Raw genomic sequence first — 24,464 nt, 5'->3', positions numbered from 1 at the left:
GGAAATCTCTTTAATGGCTGGCTGGATTCTAATATCTGTTTCTGTACTCAACATTTCTGCTGGCAATATGTTATTTTGGTTAAAGTGTATGGAAAAAATCCAACCTCACACAGATATATAGTTGGAAAAGAAAGGAATATTTTTATTTATTTTTATTTATTTATTTTATTATAGGGGTTTTATTTTATTTTATTTTTAAACATGAAATTTATTGTCAAATTGGTTTCCATACAACACCCAGTGCTCATCCCAACAGGTGCCCTCCTCAATACCCATCACCCACCCCCCTCTCCCTCCCACCCCCCATCAACTCTCAGTTTGTTCTCAGTTTTTAAGAGTCTCTTATGTTTTGGCTCCCTCCCTCTCTAACCTCTTTTTTTTTTTTTTTTCTTCTCCTCCCCCATGGTCTTCTGTTAAGTTTCTCAGGATCCACATAAGAGTGAAAACATATGGTATCTAAGAAAGAAATATTTTTAAAGGCTTGATAGGTAATTACGGATATTTTTCTTTGATGCTATACCAAAACCAGACAAGTGTGGTTTCTTAAAATTAAACTGCAGTGTGGGCTCTAAAACCGTATCCATGAACTTGTACTTTATTACGCTGAAATCCATTGGAATCTCTTACCCATGTCTGGTTTTATAACTTATGCATTTGTCTTTTGGAAAGTATTGGTTCACTGTGTTATGCACATCATCCAAATGTTGACGCACCTCACTGTATCATATCAGAGGTTCACATTTGTTACTCTCACCACCGATCTCATCAGGAAAGTCTTTAAATATTAAGCTGTCAAACTCATGGCCATAGTTGCAAGTTTTCTGAAATCCTGATTTTTGCTTAGAAGTTCAGATTGGCAAAAAATTTTCCCCTGTTATTTTCTGTGAATTTACAAGCTGGCTTTATTCGTCTTTTGAGAAAATGTCTACCAAATAGCCATGTCTGAATAACCATGAAGTTTTATGAAAAAAAATGGCTAATTCATATCATAATTGAAACAGCTGCCGGGGACTTATCCTGGAGACATCCAGTGTGTACTTTATGTGTGCCTTTCATTTTGTCCGATAATATTAAAAAGACACTTGCTCAAGGATTGAAATTCAATAAAATTAGTAATTTCCACTGTTTTATCAGGGACATTTGTAAGCACATCTGACTTCCTTTCTTCCTTTTCATGTGAGTGTGCAGCAGTCAGCAGTGCAATGACCGTAGTTCAGTTTGGGGACACTGCCTTGGCTCTTGGTGAGGTGCTAGCAATTTCAATCGTTACTTTGGTACCAGTGGTGAAGATGGCAGCATTGGTGTTCCAGAAAAACCAGAAGATTTAAAAACAACCAAAAAAAAGTTACTCACTTTGAAAATTTCAGCACAAATCATGTTGATTGCCCAGAGTTCACATAAAAGACGAGGTTTTATGATTAGGTGATGCTGATACAACCAGAAGAGCATGTCTCGCATGTCTGTTGATTTGTCCGTCTGTATGCAGAAATAAAACTCTGCAGTTGAGCTGTTACTCAGTCTTCCTGTTTGCAGCTAAATCTTTTATTTCATAAATTACTCTAATGTTGAAAAGTGGCAGTGCCTTGACTTCTTTTACTGACTTTTCATCCAGGTTTTCAGCATTATCAATGCTCAGCTGCACATGTCTCGTATGTTAGGTGCACTTCTCCAGCCAGTGCATTATAACTCACCCTGTTCTTATTTTTGGTTTGAAAATCAATATTTTGCTTTTAAAGAGCCCATTTAAAATAGTCTTTTTAAAAAAATGCTAAATAGTCTCAAAATGAAACCAAGAGTTAACTGGTACCATAATACATTTTGAAATGTTTTATATCATGAGGCACGATAAGTTAAATTATAAACATCTAAAAAATCAAGGATAGCTTTAGTCTTATTTTTTTTATTTACAATTTTGCTTTCCTTTAGAATAGGTTCTTTCTTTCCACACATTAGAAAACTCTCTGATCTGTCAGTTTTAGCTTTTTTCAGCATCTTTAGACCTAGACAGTACAGGTTGTGTTGAGAAAACGAGCCTTCTAATCTCTGGCCAGTGATTTTTTTTTTTTTAATTATAAAAAAAGACTTTGCAAATAAACTTTATTTTATTTTGTAATAAAATATTATTGAATTCTGAAACAAAAGCAACTTTAGATAAAATTTTAGGAAAATCTTTCAAAATTTAATGCAAAACATGACAATGTGTACTTCCTGATATGTTTCTCTATAAACATAAGGAAAACCTCAGGATTTCAAAATAATGATGAATGATAATGAGATTCTAAAGATAATAATAGATATAGTCAAGGGACGCCTGGGTGGCTCAGTCAGTTAAGCGTCCCACTTTGGCTCAGGTCATGATCTTGCAGTTCATGAGTTCCAGCCCTGCGTGGGGCTCTGTGCTGACAGCTCAGAGCCTGGAGCCTGCTTCAGATTCTGTGTCTCTCTCTCTGCCTCTCCCTGCCTTGTGCTTGCTCTCTCTCTCTCTCTCTCTCAAAAATAAACATTAAAAAAAAATAGATACAGTCAAATATAGTAACAACACAGGAGAATTGAGAACAAACTGAGTTAATCTCAGAGTGTGTTCATATACTAAACCTACTACCTTGGAAAATTCTAGAAAACACAAGAATGCACAATTACACATTCCATTAGCTGTCAAGAGATGGTGTCATTATGCATCATGTAGCCTCTGGAAAACACTGAGCTTATGAGAGAATGAAACTGAAAATGGCAAATATCTTAATGGCAGGAAATATTTTATGTGGACATCCACTGAACTGCAGAGGGAAAGTATTTTATGTCTTAACATATCATTTATCATGGCTAAATGAGCTAAGCTTGATCATATTATCTGTATCATATTTCCTTACATATGATGTAATGTCCTATCCCAAATATTCATGTTATTAATAACTTTTGCAACACTCATATTTTTGTTAAGACAGAATCAAAAGCAGCCCCTTGGAAAATACTTTACATGTATATAATATAAAAAAAAAAACCCAAACATGGCTAACTTTAAATAGTTCAGCTCTTGGTAAGATTCTGCCCATATTTCCTACCACTTTTCTATTTCATAATTAGTCTACTTTTCTAAAACTTAGAATATTTAAAATCTATTTTATTGCTTGTAGAGTCAGCTTATGGTATTAAAAGCTTTTCATAATTAAAAGCCTTTCCTAAAACATCGCGAACTGAGATAGTGACCTCGAATCTTTTAGACAGTGGGGCTCGGTGATGCAGGATGCGTGTAGCAGGACTCGTAAGTCAGAGCATCATTCCTTGAACGCCACTTGAGAATAGTGTTGACAGAGCCGTTCGCTGGTGGAAGTTTAGGTGTCAGTTGCAGTTCTCACCCCACCCCCTGTACCAGACCCTTGTTACGATTTGTAATATTGTGTTGATTTTGTTCTCTTTAAGTCCTTAGAAAACGTCAGCAAAGCTTAAGAGACTCTTAAAAACTGAGAACAAACTGAGGGCTGATGGGGGGTGGGAGGGAAGGGAGGGTGGGTGATGGGTATTGAGGAGGGCACCTGTTGGGATGAGCACTGGGTGTTGTATGGAAACCAATTTGACAATAAATTTCATATATTTAAAAAAAATCAATAATGGATACAATAAAATAAACTAAATAATGTATTAAATTGGAAAAAAAAGTCAGCAAATGTAATTTTTCTTGGTTTTAAAGTTTTTGCTGTTCTCTCTTTTTTCAAAGGGATTTTGCTGTAGGAATCTGTAACAAAATCAGTGAAATGATTCAAGGTATGTGTGCTTCATTTAGTATTATGAAGTGACTTACTGGGATTTGTATTAATAATAGCTGCTGCCATTTATTAAGTACTTACTGTGTGCTTGTCACCATTCATTTACTTATTCATTTAAATAATATTTATTAAGCGTCTTCTAAATGCCAGAGCTGTTCTGGGTGCTTAGGATACAGTAATGAACAAAACAAAGTCCTTGCCCTCCTGTAACCTACATTCCAGTGGCAGAAGTGGGGGGGGAGGGTGGCAATAGACAAATAAAAATAAAATATAACAGTTGCTATGGAAAAAAAAGCAGGGTAGGGACAGGGAGCTCCCAGAGTCGAGTCCCCACCCCATGGTGGAAGGGGGTGCTTTATATTTTGTATATGCTGGTCAAGGAAGGCCACTAGTGGAGTGATATTTGTGTGAGAGATGCAGATATTTAGGGGAAGAACAGTCTGATCTGGGGAGTGGAGGGCTGTTAGAAGTTCTGGAGTTCGTTTCTTACTCTGTTCATGTTCCTCCAGTGTCTTCTTCCAGTTGCAGCTAAACTCAAATCCAGATTCCTTACCATGGCCTACAAGGCCCTAGTTTTCTAATCTCATCTTCCATATTACGCTACATGTGTATTAACCCCATTTACCCTCCTGCTCATTAAAGGGGGCTCTGGGGCTCCAGCACTGCACAGCTCTAGAGAGTACCACATCCTTTGTATTTTTCTAAGTGACGTTCCTTTGAGTTGTACAACTTGGCAGACGTTGACAGGTAATGCTGTTAGGTCTCTTTTACAGAAAAGGTAATGGAGCCACGTTAAAATTACCTGAAGACCAGGATACAATGGTTGAGCTTTGTCCTGTTCTCCTTTATTCCTTTGTGCTTTTTTCTCACTGCCAGAAAAGGGCTCTACTGCAGAAAGCTATCATTAAAAGGATGCGTCACTCATTTGTTGAGTAGTTTTTATCAAACGCTTGCTCTGTCAGACAAGAGCTTAGCAGGGAACAGATATCACACTTGAATTAAAATAATCCAAGGAGGGGCGCCTGGGTGGCGCAGTCGGTTAAGTGTCCGACTTCAGCCAGGTCACGATCTCGTGGTCCGTGAGTTCGAGCCCCGCATCAGGCTCTGGGCTGATGGCTCAGAGCCTGGAGCCTGTTTCCGATTCTGTGTCTCCCTCTCTCTCTGCCCCTCGCCCGTTCATGCTCTGTCTCTCTGTCCCAAAAATAAATAAACGTTGAAAAAAAAATAAATTAATTAATTAAAAAAAAAATAATCCAAGGAGAGTTTAAGGAAGCAACGATTTACAAAGTTGTGGGCAGGATGAACTGTAGGGGATAATGTAGTCCTGCACCCAAGGGTGCAAAGAGGGAGTGATTACCAGAAGCGTGAAGTCATGTCAAGAAGGCCACTTTGAAAAACTGACCTTCAGTGTGCTGTGACCTGATGTGGCCCTGTGGAGAGGGACTCAGGGAATAAATACTCTGACGTCTTTCTTCTTCCTCCTATACCCTGCTGGGGCTCTACACTGGCTAAACTCAGACAGTGGGCAAATAGCAAGGGAGTTGGTGGAAGCTATGCCCATGACCTTCCTATGCCGGTGCGGGAGTATTGTGTGTATTTGGGTGATAGTTATTAGGGTATATTCACATGTAGAAACCCGCTAGTTTGCACACTTAAGATTCATTATTGTTTCTCAAGTTTTATCTATAAAAAAATTTAAGCAAAAGAACAGGAACTCTAGGGGGTTGAAAGAGAAAGAGGGAAAAAAAGCACAGGAGTAGGGTGGAGGAAGGCTGGAGCCCAAGATAGGGAAATGGCAGGGGAGTCTTAGTAATAAAAGCATCCTTACATTTAAGTTTAAGTTGCTTGTGTTTCTGCCAAGGAAAACTTCTTGAGTGTCCCTAAACCAGTAAAAATGTCTATCAATGCGAAAAATTCCACTGACTGCTGGGTTGAGCATAGATTTGCAGAGGAAGGAGGGAGGGATATGAGATAGGAGTCTGCCATGGGGAAAGGTGTAAGTAGGGAAAATACTTAGGAGAACTTTGCAGTAATTCAGTCTGGAGATGGTGGTGGAAGTCGGCCAGAGGGACAGCAATGGGAACAGAATGGCATCGTCAGATGTGGCTTGTATTTTAAAGCTACGATCAATAGGATTTGCTAATAAATTTGTATGTGGGGTGTGAGAGAAGTAAGAGAATCAAGAAAGGCTCTATAATGATGCACCTGTCATATACTAAAATGGGAAAAATTTTCCCATTTTTTTGTGGGGAAGACCAGAAGTTCTCTGCGCCCCAGTAAGTACAAAGTGCTTCTGACCAGACATCCCAGTGGAGGTGACCAGGAGGTAATGGGATTCATGTATCTGAAGTTCGGGGCAGGGTGGAGGGGTAGGAGGAGGTAGTCTTTAGCATATAGCTGATAATGGAAGCCATGGGAATATATCACCTCACTCAAGGAAAGTACTGAGGGTGAGAAGAAAAGTGTATTACCAACCCCAAGGAATACCAGAAATTAAAGTGTGGCTAAAAGAGATGAATACAGAGAGATTGAGAAGGAATAGCCAGAAGAAGGACAAAAGCCAGGAAGAGTATGCCTTCAAGAGAGAAGAGTTTCAAAGACAGAATGGCCAGCAGTGTCAAACGCATTTGGTGCTGTAAGGATCAAAACATTAATAAAATAAGCAGGATATGGCTACAGAAAGGAAACCAGGGAGTCCATACTCTGGCCTCATTTTTCTTCCCTCCATCTCCTGGGGCTCTCTGCTTTGGCCAGACCTAAACAGGCCACACAGCAAGGGAGTTGTCGATGGAAGGCACCCCTGGATGTTGGAATGTTCTTATATATTCCCACTAACGGTGACTTCACAATGGGAAAACAGTGTTCCGCAGAGTATGAATTAGCTTTTGGCATATATGTGGTGAATTATGATCTACAGGTTTTTGTTCTTTATCATCACAAAGCCATGCTGCAGAAGAAAACATGTTTTTGTGTAGCTACGGTGTTGACAGCAAAAGATACGCTGGACTTAATCCTCATGGAATGCCTGCCGTGGAGGAGGTAAAAAAAAAGGCATTGCCACACTAAGTTCAGAGAACTTCAGAACCCCTCCATACACAGTCCGTTCACATCCAGGTCTTGACTTAGTGTTGAAGGAAATAATTAAAACTGTAAATATAATTAAATTGTAGCCATTGAGTATGAGTATGTGTGTACATATGTATATGTACCTGCATGCATATATCTTTTTAGTATGCTGTGGGAAGAAATAGATGGCAAATAATAAACTTTGCTTTCTGCTGTGCCTTTTATTATTTAAAAAAAAATTTTTTTTTTCAACGTTTATTTATTTTTGGGACAGAGAGAGACAGAGCATGAATGGGGGAGGGGCAGAGAGAGAGGGAGACACAGAATCGGAAACAGGCTCCAGGCTCTGAGCCATCAGCCCAGAGCCTGATGCGGGGCTCGAACTCACGGACCGCGAGATCGTGACCTGGCTGAAGTTGGACGCTTAACCGACTGCGCCACCCAGGCGCCCCTGCTGTGCCTTTTAAAGGCATTTTCTACTGTCAGCATGTAGTTTCATACTCACCAAAAAACTAATGTTAAGATAAATGCTTTGGAAGAAAACTATCAAACTTAATTGGGGGTTAGCTTTACTATAATTATCTTTGATGTCGTAAACGTAACATTAGTATACTATTTGTTTTTAAATGGTCATTTTGCTAAGTGAATCAGACCTTTTTTTCTTTTAATTTTTTTTTAATGTTTATTTTTGAGAGAGAGAGAGATAGATCACAAGTAGGGGAGGGGCAGAGAGAGAGAGGGAGACAGAATCTGAAGCAGGTTCCAGGCTCCGAGCTGTCAGCACAGAGACAGATGTGGGGCTTGAACTCCTGAACCCCGAGATCATGACCTGATCTGAAGTTGGATGCTCAACCGACTGAGCCACCCAGGCGCCCCAAATCAGACCTTTTAAATGTGAAATATTATCAAGGATGATAATCAGAAATCTGTCCCTAATGATTCCTTTTGCATCCAGGGTTAGCCACACCAGTTGACTTGAAGCTGAAGTTAATCCCCATCCTTCAGCACATGCACCATGATGCGATCCTGGCGTCCAGTGCACGTCAGCTTTTACAGCAGCTGGTCACGTCCTATCCCTCCACCAAGATGGTGATTGTTTCTTTGCACACTTTTACTCTGCTTGCCGCTTCATCTTTGGTTGATACGCCTAAGCAGGTAATTTCAGTTTTCTTTAAACTGCCTTTTCTTCAGTAAACTTTCCTATTAAGTATAAACCAAGAAATTTAAGTAACCCCTAAGTTTTAACTAACTCCTAAGTTTTGATAACATTAAGGTCCCTTTCTCTGATAAAGATGACTTTAATTTCCTTTTGCTTGCTTTTTTCTTTCTGCATCCACAGTAGTAATTCTTGGGAGCCCTTTAAGAACATGAAGTAGAAGTGAGGGCACTTGGCAGAGCATGGAGTTGGCAGTAACGATTAAAAGGCCAGGTTCTGTGCTAGAATCTTACGAGTTAAAGGATTATAAGTATACTTTTATGCACGAGGAGAAACTGGCCCAAACATGGACCCATAGCTAATAAGTGATAGGGCTGCAATCTGAAATGAGTCCTGTCTCAGATCTAAAAGCTTCACTAAACGGTAGTACATCCCTAATGGTAATTTCAGTGGCAGTGTTGTTCATGAATGACCTTTCTTTCATAGATTCAGCTACTATTGCAGTATTTGAAGAATGACCCTAGGAAGGCAGTAAAGAGACTTGCTATTCAAGATCTGAAATTACTTGCCAATAAAACACCACACACTTGGAGTAGGGAAAATATTCAGGTATGTAGAACTTTCAACATTAATATTTTATATAGAAAAATAATGCAACATTGTCATAAATTGTTGTACTTTCCATTTTTGTACCATCTTTGTCATCTTTTAAATGTTTGAATTTGAAAAAAAAAATTAAGAGCAGTGTCCATACGTATGGCAGAAGTTATTTTTTAAGTGGCAAAATAAATACCTGAAACTTTTATCCTTTTGTGCATTGTTTGTTTTAGTGAGTTAGACTTTGCCTCTCAGTTTCCTGTTACTTTTCCCATAGCAGCACTAAGGCTACATGAGAAGCCCAGGAAAATCATTTATTTAATTCCTATCTCCTTTACTCACTTTAGGGAGAACAGTTGGTGCCAGCTGTGATTTATTAGGGAGAAGGTACTGGAAGCGTAACTCAGCAAAGTATATTTTTTCTTTTTATAGAGAGGAAGGACATTCTTAAATTTTATTTTGTAAATGCAGGAGCAGGTCTCAATCTCTAGACTTTTATTAAGGTTATTTACTTATTTTGAGAGCAAGAGAGAGAGCAGGGAAGGGACAGAGAGAGAGAGGGAAAGAGACAATCCCAAGCAGGCTCCACACCATCAGTGCAGAGCCTGACGCAAGGCTCGATCCCCTGAACCGTGAGATCATGACCTGAGCTGAGATCAAGAGTCAGACTTATTTTTAGGGGCGCCTGGGTGGCGCAGTCGGTTAAGCGTCCGACTTCAGCCAGGTCACGATCTCGCGGTCCGTGAGTTCGAGCCCCGCATCAGGCTCTGGGCTGATGGCTCAGAGCCTGGAGCCTGTTTCCGATTCTGTGTCTCCCTCTCTCTCTGCCCCTCCCCCGTTCATTCTCTGTCTCTCTCTGTCCCAAAAATAAATAAATGTTGAAAAAAAAAATTAAAAAAAAAAAAAAAGAGTCAGACTTAATGGACTGAGCCACCCAGGTGCCCCAGTCAGTCTCTAGACTTTTAATGTGGCATCTTTTATAACATTTTTTAGGTCAAGTTAATGTTTTATATTTCTTCTCAAAAGAAGAAATTTGTTTATTCATTACTGTTAACTGATGCACCATTTCTAAAAAATGTTTGAAGTGAAATGGAAGATTATTAGAATGTAACCTTTATTTTCATGGATTTTATTATCTTTTGGTGTCATCATAGCTACAGTGCAACAAAAACCTTTGAATTTCAGATCATGAAGCTAAGGTGCCGTGTTAATTTGGGTTTTTTGTTTGCAGTTTTCTAAACACGTTTCCGTATGTTGTGATTGGTAGGCCCGACTATCCCAAGAGATAAGGGCAGGTGTTAGTATTTGCATTTAGGGGGTGAACAAATTAGGGTTCAGAGAGACTTAATATGCTTAAGAGAGCTTCTTAAGGGGACTTAATTGAGATTTTAATTAAGAGAGCTCTGTCCTCTAATGCTTTTTCCACTAAATAATACTGTCTTTCCAAGAAGAGAATGTACTCAGCTACAGTAGGGAAGCAAACCCAGTGAAAGTGTTGTATTATTCCTTCACATTTGCCTCTTTATTGTATGACACATCACACATACAAAAAAGTATGTAAAATATGGTTTAATGGTTTAAATAATTGTAAATGAAAACAATGTAGCCACCATCCAGCTAGAAATAGAGGACTGCAGGCTCACAGACCCCTGCCACCTTCCCTCAGAACCAGAACACCTACCCAGAGGAAACTGCTATTTTGACTTTTGTGATAATCGTTTCTTCACTCTTTATTGTTTTACCACCTATATATGCTTCCCTGAAAAATAACGTTTAGTTTTTGTTTTTATTTCTTTTGCTTAACATCGTACTGATGAGACTCATCCATGTGTTTGCATGTTTTTGTTTTTTTTTTCCCTTTAATGGCTGTGTAGTTTTCCATTATACGAATGGACCACAGTTTATTTGCTTTTGATGGGTTATTTCCAACACGGGCACTTGCAAACAGTGCTGCTATGAGCATTCTTTATCTCTTGGCACATATGTGCTGGGCTTTCTTTGTATACTTAAGAGTGAAACTGCTGACTTCTAGAATATGTAGATCTTCAGCTCTACCAGTTAATGTCAAACTGTGTTCCAAATTGATTGAGCCAGTTTACATTCCTAATAAGGTGAGTGCCCATTGGTCCACTTCCTTGCTAACACTTAGAATTACCAGACCTTTACATTTTTACCAGTTTAGAAGTTGTAGTTTTAATTTCTAATTCCTTGATTACTAAAGAAGTTGAACATCCTTTTAATATGTTTATTGATCATTTGGATTTCCTCTTTTGTGACACAGCTATTCAAGTCTTGATTACTTTTCTGTTGATTTGTAGTCATTCTTTCTATATTCTGGATACTTGTACTTTATTGGTCCTTGGCATTCTATATAAATTTCAGAAGCAGCTGATCAAGTTCCAGGTAAAAAAAAAAAAAAAAAAAAAAAAAAAAAAAAAAATGCTGAGAGGGATGCCTGGGTGCCTTGGTCAGTTAAGCATCTGACTTGATTTCATCTCAGGTCATGATCTCATGATTTGTGAGTTTAGCCCCCTGCGTGGGGCTCTGCACTGACAGTGCGGCACCTGCATGGGATTCTCTCCCTCTCTTCCTCTTTCTGCCCCTCCCCCCTTTCCCTCTCTCTCTCTCTCTCTCAAAATAAATAAAACTTGAAAAAAAAGCTGATCATTTCATTGGGATTACATTGAATGGAAAGATCAATTTGTAAGAAATTGATGTTTTTACAGTGTTACGTCTTCTAATACATGAATAAATACATTGCATTTATTTAGTTTTCTGCAGTTTATCTTTTACCTTAGTCTGTTTTGTCTGATAATAATATAGTTACTTCAGTTTTCTTCGGGATGTACCTACATGGTAGAGTATCATCTTTTTACTTCTAGTCTTTATCTGTATGTTTCAGATATATCTTATGTTAATTCTGCTACAAAGACCTTACAACACACTACTCATTTATATTCTTCTAAACTCTTACATATTGTTGTCATGTGTCTTAATTCTGTCTTATCAGTTTGGTTGTTTTATAAATTCATTGATCATTTGGACCTTCCACCGTCTTTGCTCTTCAGGCTTTCTCTCTGGGATACTTTTTTTTCCTGCCTTTGGAAAGTCCTTTATTGATTGATTGATTGATTTTTTTTGGTTGGTTGATTGATTGATTGATTGGGAAGTCCTTTAGTGAGGGTCTGTGGTGGTAAGCTCTCCCAGTATTTGCTTGTCTGAAAATGTCTTTATTTTGCCCTCAATCTTGAAAGATACTTTCTCTGGGGGTAGAATAATGCCCAGGGCCTCGAGGATACCATTCTGCCGTCTACTGATTTTCATGATTACTGCTGAGAATGGCAGTACTCTTTGGAAGGAACTTTTTTCCTGCTTTAAATTTTCTCTGTTTAATTTGATGGTCTGCACAGTGAACCATCTGTGGATTTCTTCTGTTTAAACTGTCTTGGCTATTGATTTTCTTGAAACATAAGAATGGTGTTTTTCAACACTTTTGGGAAATTGTCAGCCATCATTTTTGCAGATGTTGCCAGTCTATCTTGCCTTTCCTCCCGGATGTCCAGTTAAATGTATGTTAGCCCTTCTCGTAATCACCCCCGTAATCTTTATCTTTTTTCCGCCTCTTTAACTCTCTGTGCCGTGCTCTGAATAATTTCTCCCGTCCATGTTTTAGCCCAGTAATTATCTCTCCAGCTTATCTAAGGTCTTTTCAGACCTGTCTCTGCTCTCTATTTCTCTTGGCCCTCTTTTGTAGTACCCTTTTTCCTTATATACTTGGCTGTTTTTTACTTTGAGCTTCTCATTTTCCTTGGAGAAGTGTGTGTGGGAATCTTCTAAAGAATAATTTCTCTAGAGAAGGTTTGTGTTTGCTTCTGCTGGGTGGAGAGACCAGGTAGTGATTCATGTTGTGGGGAAAAATAAAGTCAGGGAAGAAAATCAGTGAGTGAGGAAGAGGGAGGTTCTAGTTTTATGTAGGGTGGTCAGGGGAGCTCTCACTGAGAAGCTGACACTTTAGCAAGGACGTAGAGGAGGCATCCCAACTTTGTGAGCCTCTGAAAGAAGAACATTACCAGCAGGGAAAACAGCAAGAAAAAGGTCCTGATGTGAGAGCATTCATAAGCGTGAGATCAGTGTGGCTGTACATACAGTGTAAGATGGGTGGAGGGGGTAGCAGATCATTTAGGGCCTTTGAGTCCTTTGTAAGGAAGGACTTTAGCACAGGCCATTATTATTTTTTCATTGAAATATATTTGACATATCACATTCTGTTAATTTAAGCATGTTATTATGGGACACATATTGTAATACGATTGCCATTGTTGTGATAATTAGCACCATCACATTACATAATCATCATTTCTTAATTTTAGTGTTTGGAATAGTTAAGTTCTAGAGTCTTAGCAAGCTTGATGATGATCATACAACATTGTTTTCCATATTCACTGTATGATACATTAGATCTCTAGGACTTATTTTACTCATAAATTTGTACCCTTACACAACATCTGTCCTATCCTCCCACCCCCAGGTTAGACAGAGAGAGACAAATACTCTATGATGTCACTTATTTGTGGAATCTGAAAAGGCCAAACTTAGGAAAACTAAAACAGTGGTTACCAGGGTGATGGGGGTGGGGTGCAGAGGACATTAGTATACTTGTTCTAAGAGACTCTCTCTGACTTAGATATATTGAGACTAGATTGTAGGGACACAAGGGCAGAAGCAGGGAGAACATTTAGGAGGTAGTTGCAAATATTCCAATTAGAAAATACTGTGGTTATCTGAACCCGGGGGAGCAGTGGAGATAGCAGCGAGAAGTGGTAATATTCTGGATATATTTTAAAGGCAAAGCTGACGGATTTACTGGCAAATTATACGTAGAGTGTAAGAGAAAGAAAGAATGACTCAAGGTTTTTGGCTTCAACAAATTTACTTGGATTGAGTAAGATTCTGGGAGGCTTTTTTCTTGAGGATCAGGAGTTCAGTTCTGAACAAATGACGTTTACAGTGTCAGACATCCAAGTAGAGATGTCAAGGAGTTGGGAGTTTAGTGAACAGATCTACCTGAAGTTGTAAATATGGGAGTCATCAATTTATAGATGGTATTTAAAGTCATGAGACCAGATGAGTCACCTAGGGAGAGAGTATAGATGAGATTCAGGGAACGATGAAATAAGAAAGAACCAGCAAAGCAACCTGATATGCAGCCTGTGAGGCAGGAGATAAGTCAAGATAGTATTATTTTATAGGAAGAAGGTTATAATCAACCATGAGGGATACTGCACTATATTTGTATTCTTCAGGATATGAGGACTGATAATTCACCTTTGCAATTAGCAAAACGAAGTCATTAATGACCTGCATGAGAGCAGTTTTATTGGAGTATTGTGGGCACAAGACTGGTTGGTGGAAAACAGGAAAAATACAGACTGTGAATATAGAAAGTGGGTTTTAAAAAATTTTTTATTTAAAAAATTTTTTAAGTTTATTTATTTTGAGAGAGAGTGCTTGCATGTGCACGAGTGGGGGAGGGGCAGAGAGAGAGAGGGAAAGAGAATTCCAAGCAGGATCCGAGCTGACACAGCAGAGAGCCCATTGTGGGGCTTGAACCCACGAACCATGAGATCATGACCTGAGCCCGCATCAAGGGTTGGACACTTAACCTACTGAGCCACCCAGCTGCCCCTATTTTTTATTTCTTTTTTAAGTTTGAGGTTTTTGTTTTGTTTTTAATTTCAGAGGGAGAGAGAGAAAACAAGAGAACGAGCATGCGGGAGGGGAAAGGGGGAGAGAGAGAATCTTAAGCAGGCTCCACATTCAGTGTGGAGTGGAGCTTGAACTCAGGACCGGGAGATCATGACCTCAGCTGAAATCAAGAGTTGGATGTTTAACCAACTGAGCCACCCAGGTGCCCCTAGAAGGTTCTTTTAAAGGAGTTCTGCTTTACAAAATAGGTCAGTCAGAGTAAGACAAATCCCATATGATTTCACTCAGGTGGAATTTAAGAAACAAACAATCATGGGGGAAAATGGGGAGAGGCAAACCAAGAGACAGACTCTGAACTATAAAGAACAAACTGATGGTTATCAGGGGGTCGGTGGAGAGGATGGGGGGTGGCGCATGAGTTAAATAGGTGATGGAGATTTAGGAACGTACTTGTGATGAGCACCAAGTGTTGAGTCACTAAATTGTACTCCTGAAACTAGTATTACACTGTATGTTAACTAACTGGAATTTACATAAAAACTAAAAACTAAATAAAACATACAGGAGTTCTGCTTTAAAGAGCAAAGAATTGAGACTGTACTGCTAAAGTGTATGTTGTCTGCTTTTTGTTTTTATCATGGGAGGAGTTTAAAGAAACAGAAGTGCCATTAAGCTAGGGTAATAGAGGATTGCCAGATAAGATATTTGAGCAAAGCAGTGTATATACATATGGTTTCTGGCATATATATATAAGTGCTTTTTTAAGAGGTGCCTGGGTGGCTCAGTCAGTTGGGCATCTGACTTGGTTTCAGCTCAGGTTGCGACCTTGGGGTTGTGGCGTCCAGCTCTGTGTCAGGCTCCTTGCTGGGCATTGAGCCTGCTTAGGATTCTCTTTCCCTCTACCATTTGTACTCTGTCTAAAAAAAAAGGAAAAAAAATGCTATTGTAAGAGTAGCTCTAAAAAACTATATTAAAGGTAAGATTTTTCTATCATTTTCCTTCCTGTATACTTTGACAGATTGTAGGGTTCGGGTGGTGCTGTCTTAATAAAATGAATTGGGATCTTTATCTTTCTATATTCTGGAATGGTGAGGTGACTAGCTATGACAGAAATTTTCTGTCTCCTAAGGATACTGCTTAAAAGGTATCAGAAACCCATCTGAACCTGGAACTTTCTCCAGGGATAGTATTTTGAGAATATTTCCAATTATTTATATAGGTATTGCCCTATCTTTTCTACCTTTTCTTCAACCAGTTTTGATGTTTTCCATTTAATTCACTTCTCAGATTCATTAGTATCAATATAGAGAACCTTTATAATTTTTAGTGTTTTTGTATTTGAAATTTTATCTTTATTTTTTCTTATTCTTTGTGTTTATATCTCCCTTTTCTTGATTTGACTTTGCACAGGCATGGCTTTCTTATCTTTTTCAAGGGCTTAGAACACTTATTTTTATTCTTGTTTAATAATGAAAGCAGTTAAGGCTATTAATTTTCCCCGTAGTGCAGATTGCCTAAATTCTATAAATCATGGCTTCTGGTGCTCTCATTGCCATTAATTTGAAAAGCATTTTTTAGAAGTCAGGTTTATTGTGGTATAATTTATTTACAGAAACCTTTCTAGGTATACTGATCAATGAGTTCGAATAAGTGTGTGTAGTTATGTAACCACCACCACAATTGACATATAGAACATTTTCATCACCCCAAAATTCCTTCAGGCTCCTCTGTAGTCAGTCCTTCCCCCAACCCCTAACAACCACCAATCTGATTTCTGTCCCTATAATTTTGCCTTTCTAGAATATAAATGCAATCACACAGTATGTAGCCTTCTGGATATGACTTTTTTTTACTTAGCATAATGCTTTTGATATTCATTCATGTTGCTGCATTAAGCAGTAATTTGTTCCTTTTTATTGCTAAGTAGTATCCCAGTGTATGGACGTACCACCATTTGCTTATTCATTCACAGGGTGAGGGACACTTGGATTGTTTCCAGTTTTTGTTATTATAAATCAAGCTACTATTGTACAGGTCTTTGGGAGACATTTCTGAGGTAAATACCTAGGACTTGAACTGGTGGGTTGTGTGGTAAATATATTACTAACTTTGTAAGATACTGCCAAGCTGTTTTCCATGCTGACTGTACCATTTTACATTCCCACCAGCAGTATGTAAGAGTTCTAGTTCTCTATCTTTGCTAGCACTTTCTCAACGTTTTTTTTTTTTTTTTTTTTTTTTATTTATTTTTTTGTCAGAGAGAGACAGAGCATGAATGGGCGAGGGGCAGAGAGAGAGGGAGACACAGAATCGGAAACAGGCTCCAGGCTCTGAGCCATCAGCCCAGAGCCCGACGCGGGGCTCGAACTCACGGACCGCGAGATCGTGACCTGGCTGAAGTCGGACGCTTAACCGACTGCGCCACCCAGGCGCCCCTTTGCTAGCACTTTCTATCATAGGGCTTTGTAATTTTAGCCATTTTATTAGGTATGCAGTGGTATCGCATCATGGTTTTAATTTGCATTTCCCTAATGACTAATGATGAGTATCTTTCAGGCTTGTCCTCTATATCTCTTTGGTGAAGTGCCTATTTTAATCTTTTATGCATTTTTTTAAAGATGGTGTTCTTGTTACTGAGGTTTTTATATATTCTGAATACAGATACTTTATCAGATATGTATTTTACAAGTATTTCCTGCCAGTATGTGTCTTTACAGTATCTTCTAGAGAGTAGAAGTTATTTACTTTGATGAAATTTAGTTTATCAATTTTTTTTTCACTTTTTTAGGTTGTGTTTTTTGTTTTATCCAGGAAATCTTTACCTGATCCAAGGTCACAGAGATTTTGCCCTGTGTTTTTTTCTAGAAGTTTTATAACTGTGGTTTTATATTTAGCTCTGTGTGATCCATTTTGAGTTGACTGTTGTCTACTCAAGTACAAGGTAGGGATTGATACGCATTTAGATAGGCAATCATCCCACACCTTTTGTTGAGAAGACTGTCCTTTCTTCATTGACTTACCTTAGCATCTTTGTTAAAAATTCTTTGACCATATTGACATAAGTCTGTTTCTGGGTTCTGTTTCTTTGATCTATGTGTCTATCCTTAAATGAATAGCACACTGTCTTGGGGTTTTTTTAGTTTTATTTATTTAAGTAATCTCTACACCCAGTGTGGGGCTCCAACTCACGACCCTGAGAGCAAGAGTCCCATGCTCTTCTGACTGAGCCAGCCAGGCACCCCAATAGCACACTATCTTGATTACTGTACCTTTATAGTAAGTCTTGGAATCAGGTGGTGTGAGTCCTCTACCTTTGTATTTATCAAAATTATTTTCGGTGTTCTAGGTCCTTTGCCTTTTCATATAAAATTTAGAATCAATTTGTCAGTCTCTGCAAAAAACCTTGCTAGGATTTTGATTGGTATTTGCATCTATAAATCAGTTTGAAAAGAGCTGACATCTTAATAGTATTGAGTTTTCTGATCCATGAACAAAATATCTCTCTCTGTTTATTTAGGTTTTAGTTTATCATCAGCAGTTCTTAGTTTAAAGCATCCAAATCTTGTAACATTCTGTTAGATTTATTCCTAAGTAGTTTGTGGGTTTTGGTGGTATTATAAATGATTGTTTTCTTAGATTTCCAAGAGAGCAATTTTGATTTCTTCTGTGACCCTGAAATTAATTTTTTTCTTTATTCGTATTGTTTTTTTCCAGTTTTATTGAGATACACTTGACACACATCACTGTATAAGTTGAAGGCGTGCAGCATGCTTTCACTTACGTTTATTGTGAAATAATGACCAAAGTAAGTTTACTTAGTGTCCGTCATCTCATGCAGGAACAATAGAAAAAAGTTTTCTTACGATGAGAGCTCTTACGCTTTACTCTCTTAACAACTTTCATATACATCACACAGCAGTGTTGACTGTAGTCATGTTGTATGTTCCACACCTGATACCAACTGATCTTATAACTGGAAGTTTCTGTTTTTGAAGTTATCAGTTTTTTGTATTCATGGAATTTTTGTTGTTGCCAACCTTCTGTTATTTCTAATTTTAAAGTTTCTTTAAGGCCCAGTGTAGGATCACTTTTTTTTTTTTTTAATTTTTTTTTAACGTTTATTTATTTTTGAGACAGAGAGAGACACAGCATGAACGGGGGAGGGGCAGAGAGAGAGGGAGACACAGAATCAGAAGCAGGCTCCAGGCTCTGAGCCATCAGCCCAGAGCCTGACGCGGGGCTCGAACTCCCGGACCGCGAGATCGTGACCTGGCTGAAGTCGGACGCTTAACCGACTGAGCCACCCAGGCGAGATCACTTTTTATAAATATGGTTGACCATTGAACAACATGTGTTTGAACTGCATGGGTCCACTTATACATGGATTTTATATATAGATCTGTCAGACTACCATGTTCTACTGTGTAGGGAGTCAGCACCCTCACCCCTGTGTCAACTGTAGTTCAAAGGATTTAAAAAGAAGGTATATTTTCTATATTAATTATATCAGATATGTTATATGTAGTATAATATGTAGACAAATATATAGTATATAATGTTACATGTTATATATATGTATTGTGTTAATATTACATATTACATGTAATGTTACATATTGTATATGTATACTACGTACTATATATATTACTAATATAGCATTTTAGTATAAAGCTATATTGAATCTACTTTATTGATAGTACTCAAGTATACCATTTTAAATTAGTTTTTTTTTTCCTTTTGATCTATGGAGTTTTGATATTTATTCTCTTCTCACACCCACTTGTATTTTAATTTAAAAATCTTAGGGGCGCTTGGGTGGCTCAGACTGTTGAGTGTCCGACTTCAGCTCAGGTCATGATCTCGTGGTCTGTGAGTTCAAGCCCCGCGTCGGGCTCTGTGCTGACAGCTCAGAGCCTGGAGCCTGCTTTGGATTTTGGGTCTCCCCCCCTCTCTCTGCCCCTTCCCTGCTCACGTGTGCACTCTCACTCTCTCTCTTTAAAAGTAAATAAACAGTAACAAAAAAAAATTTTTTTAATCTTAATGCTCTTATTGCACAAATAGAACTTATTAATATAAAGGAATCCTCTATCCTATTTAAAGCTTTTTGCCTCTAGGGGCTCCTGGGTGGCTCAGTTGGTTAGGCGGCCGACTTTGGCCCAGGTCATGATCTCGCGGTCCATGAGTTCGAGCCCCGCATCGGGCTCTGTGCTGACAGCTCGGAGCCTGGAGCCTGTTTCGGATTCTGTGTCTCCCTCTCTCTTACCCTCCCCCGTTCATGCTTTGTCTCTCTCTGTCTCAAAAATAAATAAACGCTAAAAAATAAAAAAAAAGTAAAAAAAAAAAAGTAAACGGTAACAAAAAAAAATTTTTTTATCTTAATGCTCTTATTGCACAAATAGAACTTATTAATGTAAAGGAATCCTCTATCCTATTTAAAGCTTTTTGCCTCTAGGGGCTCCTGGGTGGCTCAGTTGGTTAGGTGTCCGACTTGAGCTCAGGGCCTGATCTCACAGTTTGTGAGTTTGAGCCCCACATGGGGCTCTGTGCTGACAGCTCAGAGCTTGGAGCCTACTTCGGATTCTGTGTCTCCCTCTCTCTCTGCCCCTCCCTTGCTCATGCTCTGTCTGTCCCTGTCTCTCAAAAATAAATAAAACATGAAAGCTTTTTGTCTCTGATTCTTTATATATCATTAACATTGCTACTTATTTTCCTTTGCATGTATTCATTAGTCTGTCAATTTTATTATTGACTTTTCTCTGTCATTTGGGTTTAATCCTTATAAATAGCACATAGTTAAATTTACCTCTTTAGACTTAATCTGAGTCTTTTTAAATAGTGTAACATAAATTATTTGCATTTATTGATATACCTGATGTTTTTGCTTACTTTCCCCATCTTCCTATTGTTCTTATACATTCTTTTTTGTTTCCTTTCTCCATTACTTTCCTTTGTTACTTTGATTGTTTTCTTTATTCCTTTATGTTCTAGTGAATTAAAAAGATTTTTACATGCTAATTAAACATTTGTTTTTACTTTACTTATATCTGTACTCAATATATAGTAATGTAAGAACATGTCTGTTAAGAATGAAAAGTGTGGTCATTGAAATGTTGCAAATTTTAGCAGACTTGAATTCTCTTTTTTCCTCCCCTTCACTCTTTCCTATATCTTATTAAAATAATCTGGAATTTAATGATCAATCTTTTTTTAATGCTATGCAGTGGGATTTTTTTTTTTTGTAATAAGTTTTTTCATAATATATGCACTGAACTTCACAGCCACATTAACAGTCACTTAAATGTTAACTAGTTTGTTGATTTCACAGCTTGCTAGTATTTCTTCATTTTATATCTTCCCTTGAGTTTTTAATTCTGATTTATCTTTCTTTTTTCTTTGATTAACTTTTTTCTTTGATTAATTTTAATTGAAAATAGGTATTTTTTAATATTTGTTTCTCTCACAAAGAATTTTTTCCTGTGCCTGAAACCTGAGCATATTGATCTTAATTAAATAGATATGGTCAAATAATCACTATCTCACAGCCTAGATATATTTTTGAAAATATTGAAATAGAACAGAGGAAAACAGTGATAATGATATTTGTTGGTTTCAAATTTGAGTTTTACTCCCAATTACCAAGAGTAATTATATTTTTTCTAGGGCTTCCTTCTTCCCCCCTTCCCTCCCTCCTTTTTTCCTGCCTCTCATCCAGTCGCATCCACCGCTGATTAATTTTTGGGTTTTGGTACTTCAAGGGTGATTGTGTCTATTTCATTGCTACTTTTGCTGGTGTGATGGTAGGTATTATAATTAACATATGGAATCATATATTCCAGATTTAAAGGAAATCCTTTCATTCTAAATGTTCTAAAAACACAAAATGAAGGCCTAATATAGTGTATTTTTATTAAAATAGCCAAAAGCAGAATTAATTTCATAAGAACAAAAATATTTTTTCATGTGTTTATATTTTTGTTTGGATTTTGTATGCTTGCTAATATAAATATCCATTTTAGTTGGTGTTAATTTGTGTTAACAGCTTACACTTATTTTGATGTTATAATCTTATCTGAAGAAGTTGATTTATACAACCTGTCTGTTACGAAGCAAAAGATTATTCTGGATATTTTCAAAGACATAATTTTATATTTGGTTTTATATCTCCTGAGAGCTCTGATTTGTACCTTATCTGATATTAGGAGGAATGACAAGTTAAGCCTGAGAATTAGTTCTTTTACATCTTTTTCTTTGTGGTTAGTAGAATGGAGACATTTTGAGAGATTATGTCTCTGGCAGAGTACTTTGAAACATAATGTTTTTCTGTACCTTAAAGATTATAAAATTTTTGCCATGCTTTTCTGGAACACATCCCTGGTGGCCAGTCCCATTCTAGGGTAGAGGAGAAGCCCCTATTTAGGAACTGACCCAGAAAACGGTAATTCAGGACAGAGCTTTAGTTGAGAAGTGAGGTAAGCCAGCCTAGAGAGAGAAATTCAGACCAAATAGTGAAGAAGATTGTCGTGGTGAGAAAGGGTGCTCTGTTTGAAGAGTTAGTTTTCCTTTTTGTCAATGTGAAAATGGCCCTGGTAAGAACAGTTTGTAATAGGCTATGTCCTTGGAACAGAAACTTGAGCCAGACTTCATCACTGACATAGGATTGATGTGCCATCCCTGGGGAACTTTGTGATGTGCTCTGTTAAGCTTACTGATCTGAATTAATGAACCTTGAAATCAGTATGTATTTACTGGGAGCATTTTAGTACCCAGTACTGTGCTGAATGACAGAAATTAGAAGATAACATTAATTTTCTAATATTTTCCCTCAATTTTTTAAATGGTAAAATTCTTCTTGCTTTTTAAAAATCATTAATATCGTTTTCATAAATGTCTCACATATGCCTTCTTGATCGTCCCGAAAGGTTAAATGTCTCCTAATACACAGAGCACTCTACAAGGCATAATTTTTAGTACATAGAAATATAAGACATAGTCCTTAACTTCTGGGGCTATTTGGCTGAGGGTTTTATTCTTAAGCACAAGTAAGTTAAAGGCAGGACAGTTTAGGGAATAAGACATAGATAAGTGGAGATGGCTTAAGTATTTGAATAAATAAAAAAAGACTGTGGTATTACCTAACGATAATCACTTTTTTAAAAATTGCTTTCTTCTGTACTTCAAAAACAGCATCTGTGTCTTCTCTTATTTCTTAATCCTTCACTCTTTCTTTCATACATTTGCATTTAGATCTGTTTCCCTATTGCTTCTGCTTAGGCACTTAAAACCGCCAGTGTTCTTAATGCTAAATCCGGAGGCTTTTCTGCCTTCGTCATGGCCCCTTCAGCCTGCCCCTTCTCTTGGCTTCTTTGCACTGAACTGCCCTCACTCAGTTTTTCCACGCGTGAAACTGTATCATCTTTGGATTCTTCACCCCTCCTTTTCTTTGGAGTTGAATCTTTGGGTTGAGTTGAAGCTGGGTGCTTCCTCCCATTTATTTTGTGCCAGTCTGACTGCTCCCCTTCACATCAGCCTGGGCATTCTAGTCCTTCTCCTTGAGCTGAACTACTCTCCAGCATCGTAGCTTGTAGAGCTTACAGAATTCTTGGACTTGCTATTATTATAGACAATAAACGTCACCCCCCCCTTTTATTTTAACATTTATTTCTTTTTATGCCAATACATTCATGTGTGAAAATTCAAAAGCTGCAAAAGGATCCACAGATATAGATACGGATATATACACACACACGTGTATATATATGTATTATCTATATATATATGTAAAATGGTTCCCACTTACTCTTTTGCCATCCCCTCAGCTCCTTTGCCCAATGGCAACCAATGCCTAATTTCTTGTATGTTTTTCCAGAGATGTTTTACATGAAAGCAATTTGGTATACATCTTTACCCCCATTTTGCAGACAAAGAAGTTGAGACTCAAAGATTTCAGTAATTGGCTCAGATCACAGAGATGGTAAGTGGCAGGGCCGGAATTCCAGTGTGAGTCTTCCAGTTAAAAATCTGCTTCTTGTCAGATTCCAAATGCTTGGTAGATACTTCTCCTTGGACTTCATATCTCTTCCTATTTCCATCTTTCCTCTGAAATTAGACTATTCCCGTAAATTCTCAATCTTCAAAAATGGAATCAACATGCTCTTGTCATCAGGTTTGAAATTTTGTAGTAGTCCTTGAGTCCTTGTTGATTCCCTCATACATAATCTGTTTCAAAACGTCTTTCATATCCACACTCCACTCTCCATTCCTACCACCAAGCTGTGGTTCAGGCTATTGTCCATCACCACCTGCCTGGATTACTGCCATAGTCTGTAGGTTGGCTCCTTGGCTCTCAACTGTGTTTATCATTGCCAGAATAATCTTCCCTAATGCTTTTGATAACGTTATTCCTCTCCAGTGGCTTCCTTTTACCTTTCTCATTAAGTCTAAATTACTCTGCCTAACTTTCAACATCATCCTTAATCTGACCTAATCTTCCTTATGCAGTGTTTCTCTCTCTTAGCCTTCATCTCTTTTGGACATACCTCCTCTTAGGTCACAAATAAATACTCCATATTCAGATCTAATTGCCACAGTTCTTGTTTGCTTCATCTTGATCACAGTCTTCCCTTCCATGACCAGAAACTACTTTTGCATGTCTCCCGGGATTATTTGCTTCTGCTGCTGCTGCTTTTCTTATTAACTAGGTTTTTGTTTCAGTTGAAAAAGTACATGTGCACATGATAAAAAATTCAGAGTTCAAAGTGCACAGTGAATGAGATACAAATCATCTCTTCCTCCGGCCCTCGCCCACAGAGGTGGTCGGCGTTACTATTTTCTTACATATCCTTCTGAATTTTGTCATTTGTCATCCATATGCAAGCATGTGTATGTCCCATCTTCTTTCTGTACGAAAATGGAAATACAGTATATACATGTTCTGAACCTTTTATCAGTAGTACATCTTGGGAAACATCTCATGTTAGCACTTAGATCTACTGCGTTCTTTTACCAGCTGTGTGGTACTCCCTTTATATTTCCAGTCCCACGGACGGACGGACATTAGAGTTGTTTTTAGTACTTTTACTGTTACTGATTACATTGCTACATTGACTAGTTGGTTTAAAAAAAAAAATCACCTGGGGCGCCTGGGTGGCGCAGTCGGTTAAGCGTCCGACTTCAGC

General features: G+C 38.0%; 1 protein-coding gene across 1 annotated transcript in view; it reads left to right on the top strand.

Annotated features, from left to right (window-relative positions):
* The window catches only part of INTS7 (integrator complex subunit 7), a 95,634-nt gene that overhangs the window by 25,744 nt on the left and 45,426 nt on the right, over positions 1-24,464 (top strand). The window contains exons 5-7 of the mRNA XM_040446391.1: positions 3,716-3,762; positions 7,786-7,985; positions 8,473-8,595. Of these exons, the coding sequence (XP_040302325.1) occupies positions 3,716-3,762; positions 7,786-7,985; positions 8,473-8,595 (370 nt within the window). The remainder of the gene's footprint in view (positions 1-3,715; positions 3,763-7,785; positions 7,986-8,472; positions 8,596-24,464) is intronic.

Source organism: Herpailurus yagouaroundi, unplaced genomic scaffold, assembly GCF_014898765.1.
Source record: "Herpailurus yagouaroundi ecotype Mexico unplaced genomic scaffold, PumYag 195, whole genome shotgun sequence".
NCBI lineage: Eukaryota > Metazoa > Chordata > Mammalia > Carnivora > Felidae > Herpailurus > Herpailurus yagouaroundi.
Note: the sequence above shows the minus strand (reverse complement) of the source record. Positions and strands in the feature narration are given on the sequence as shown.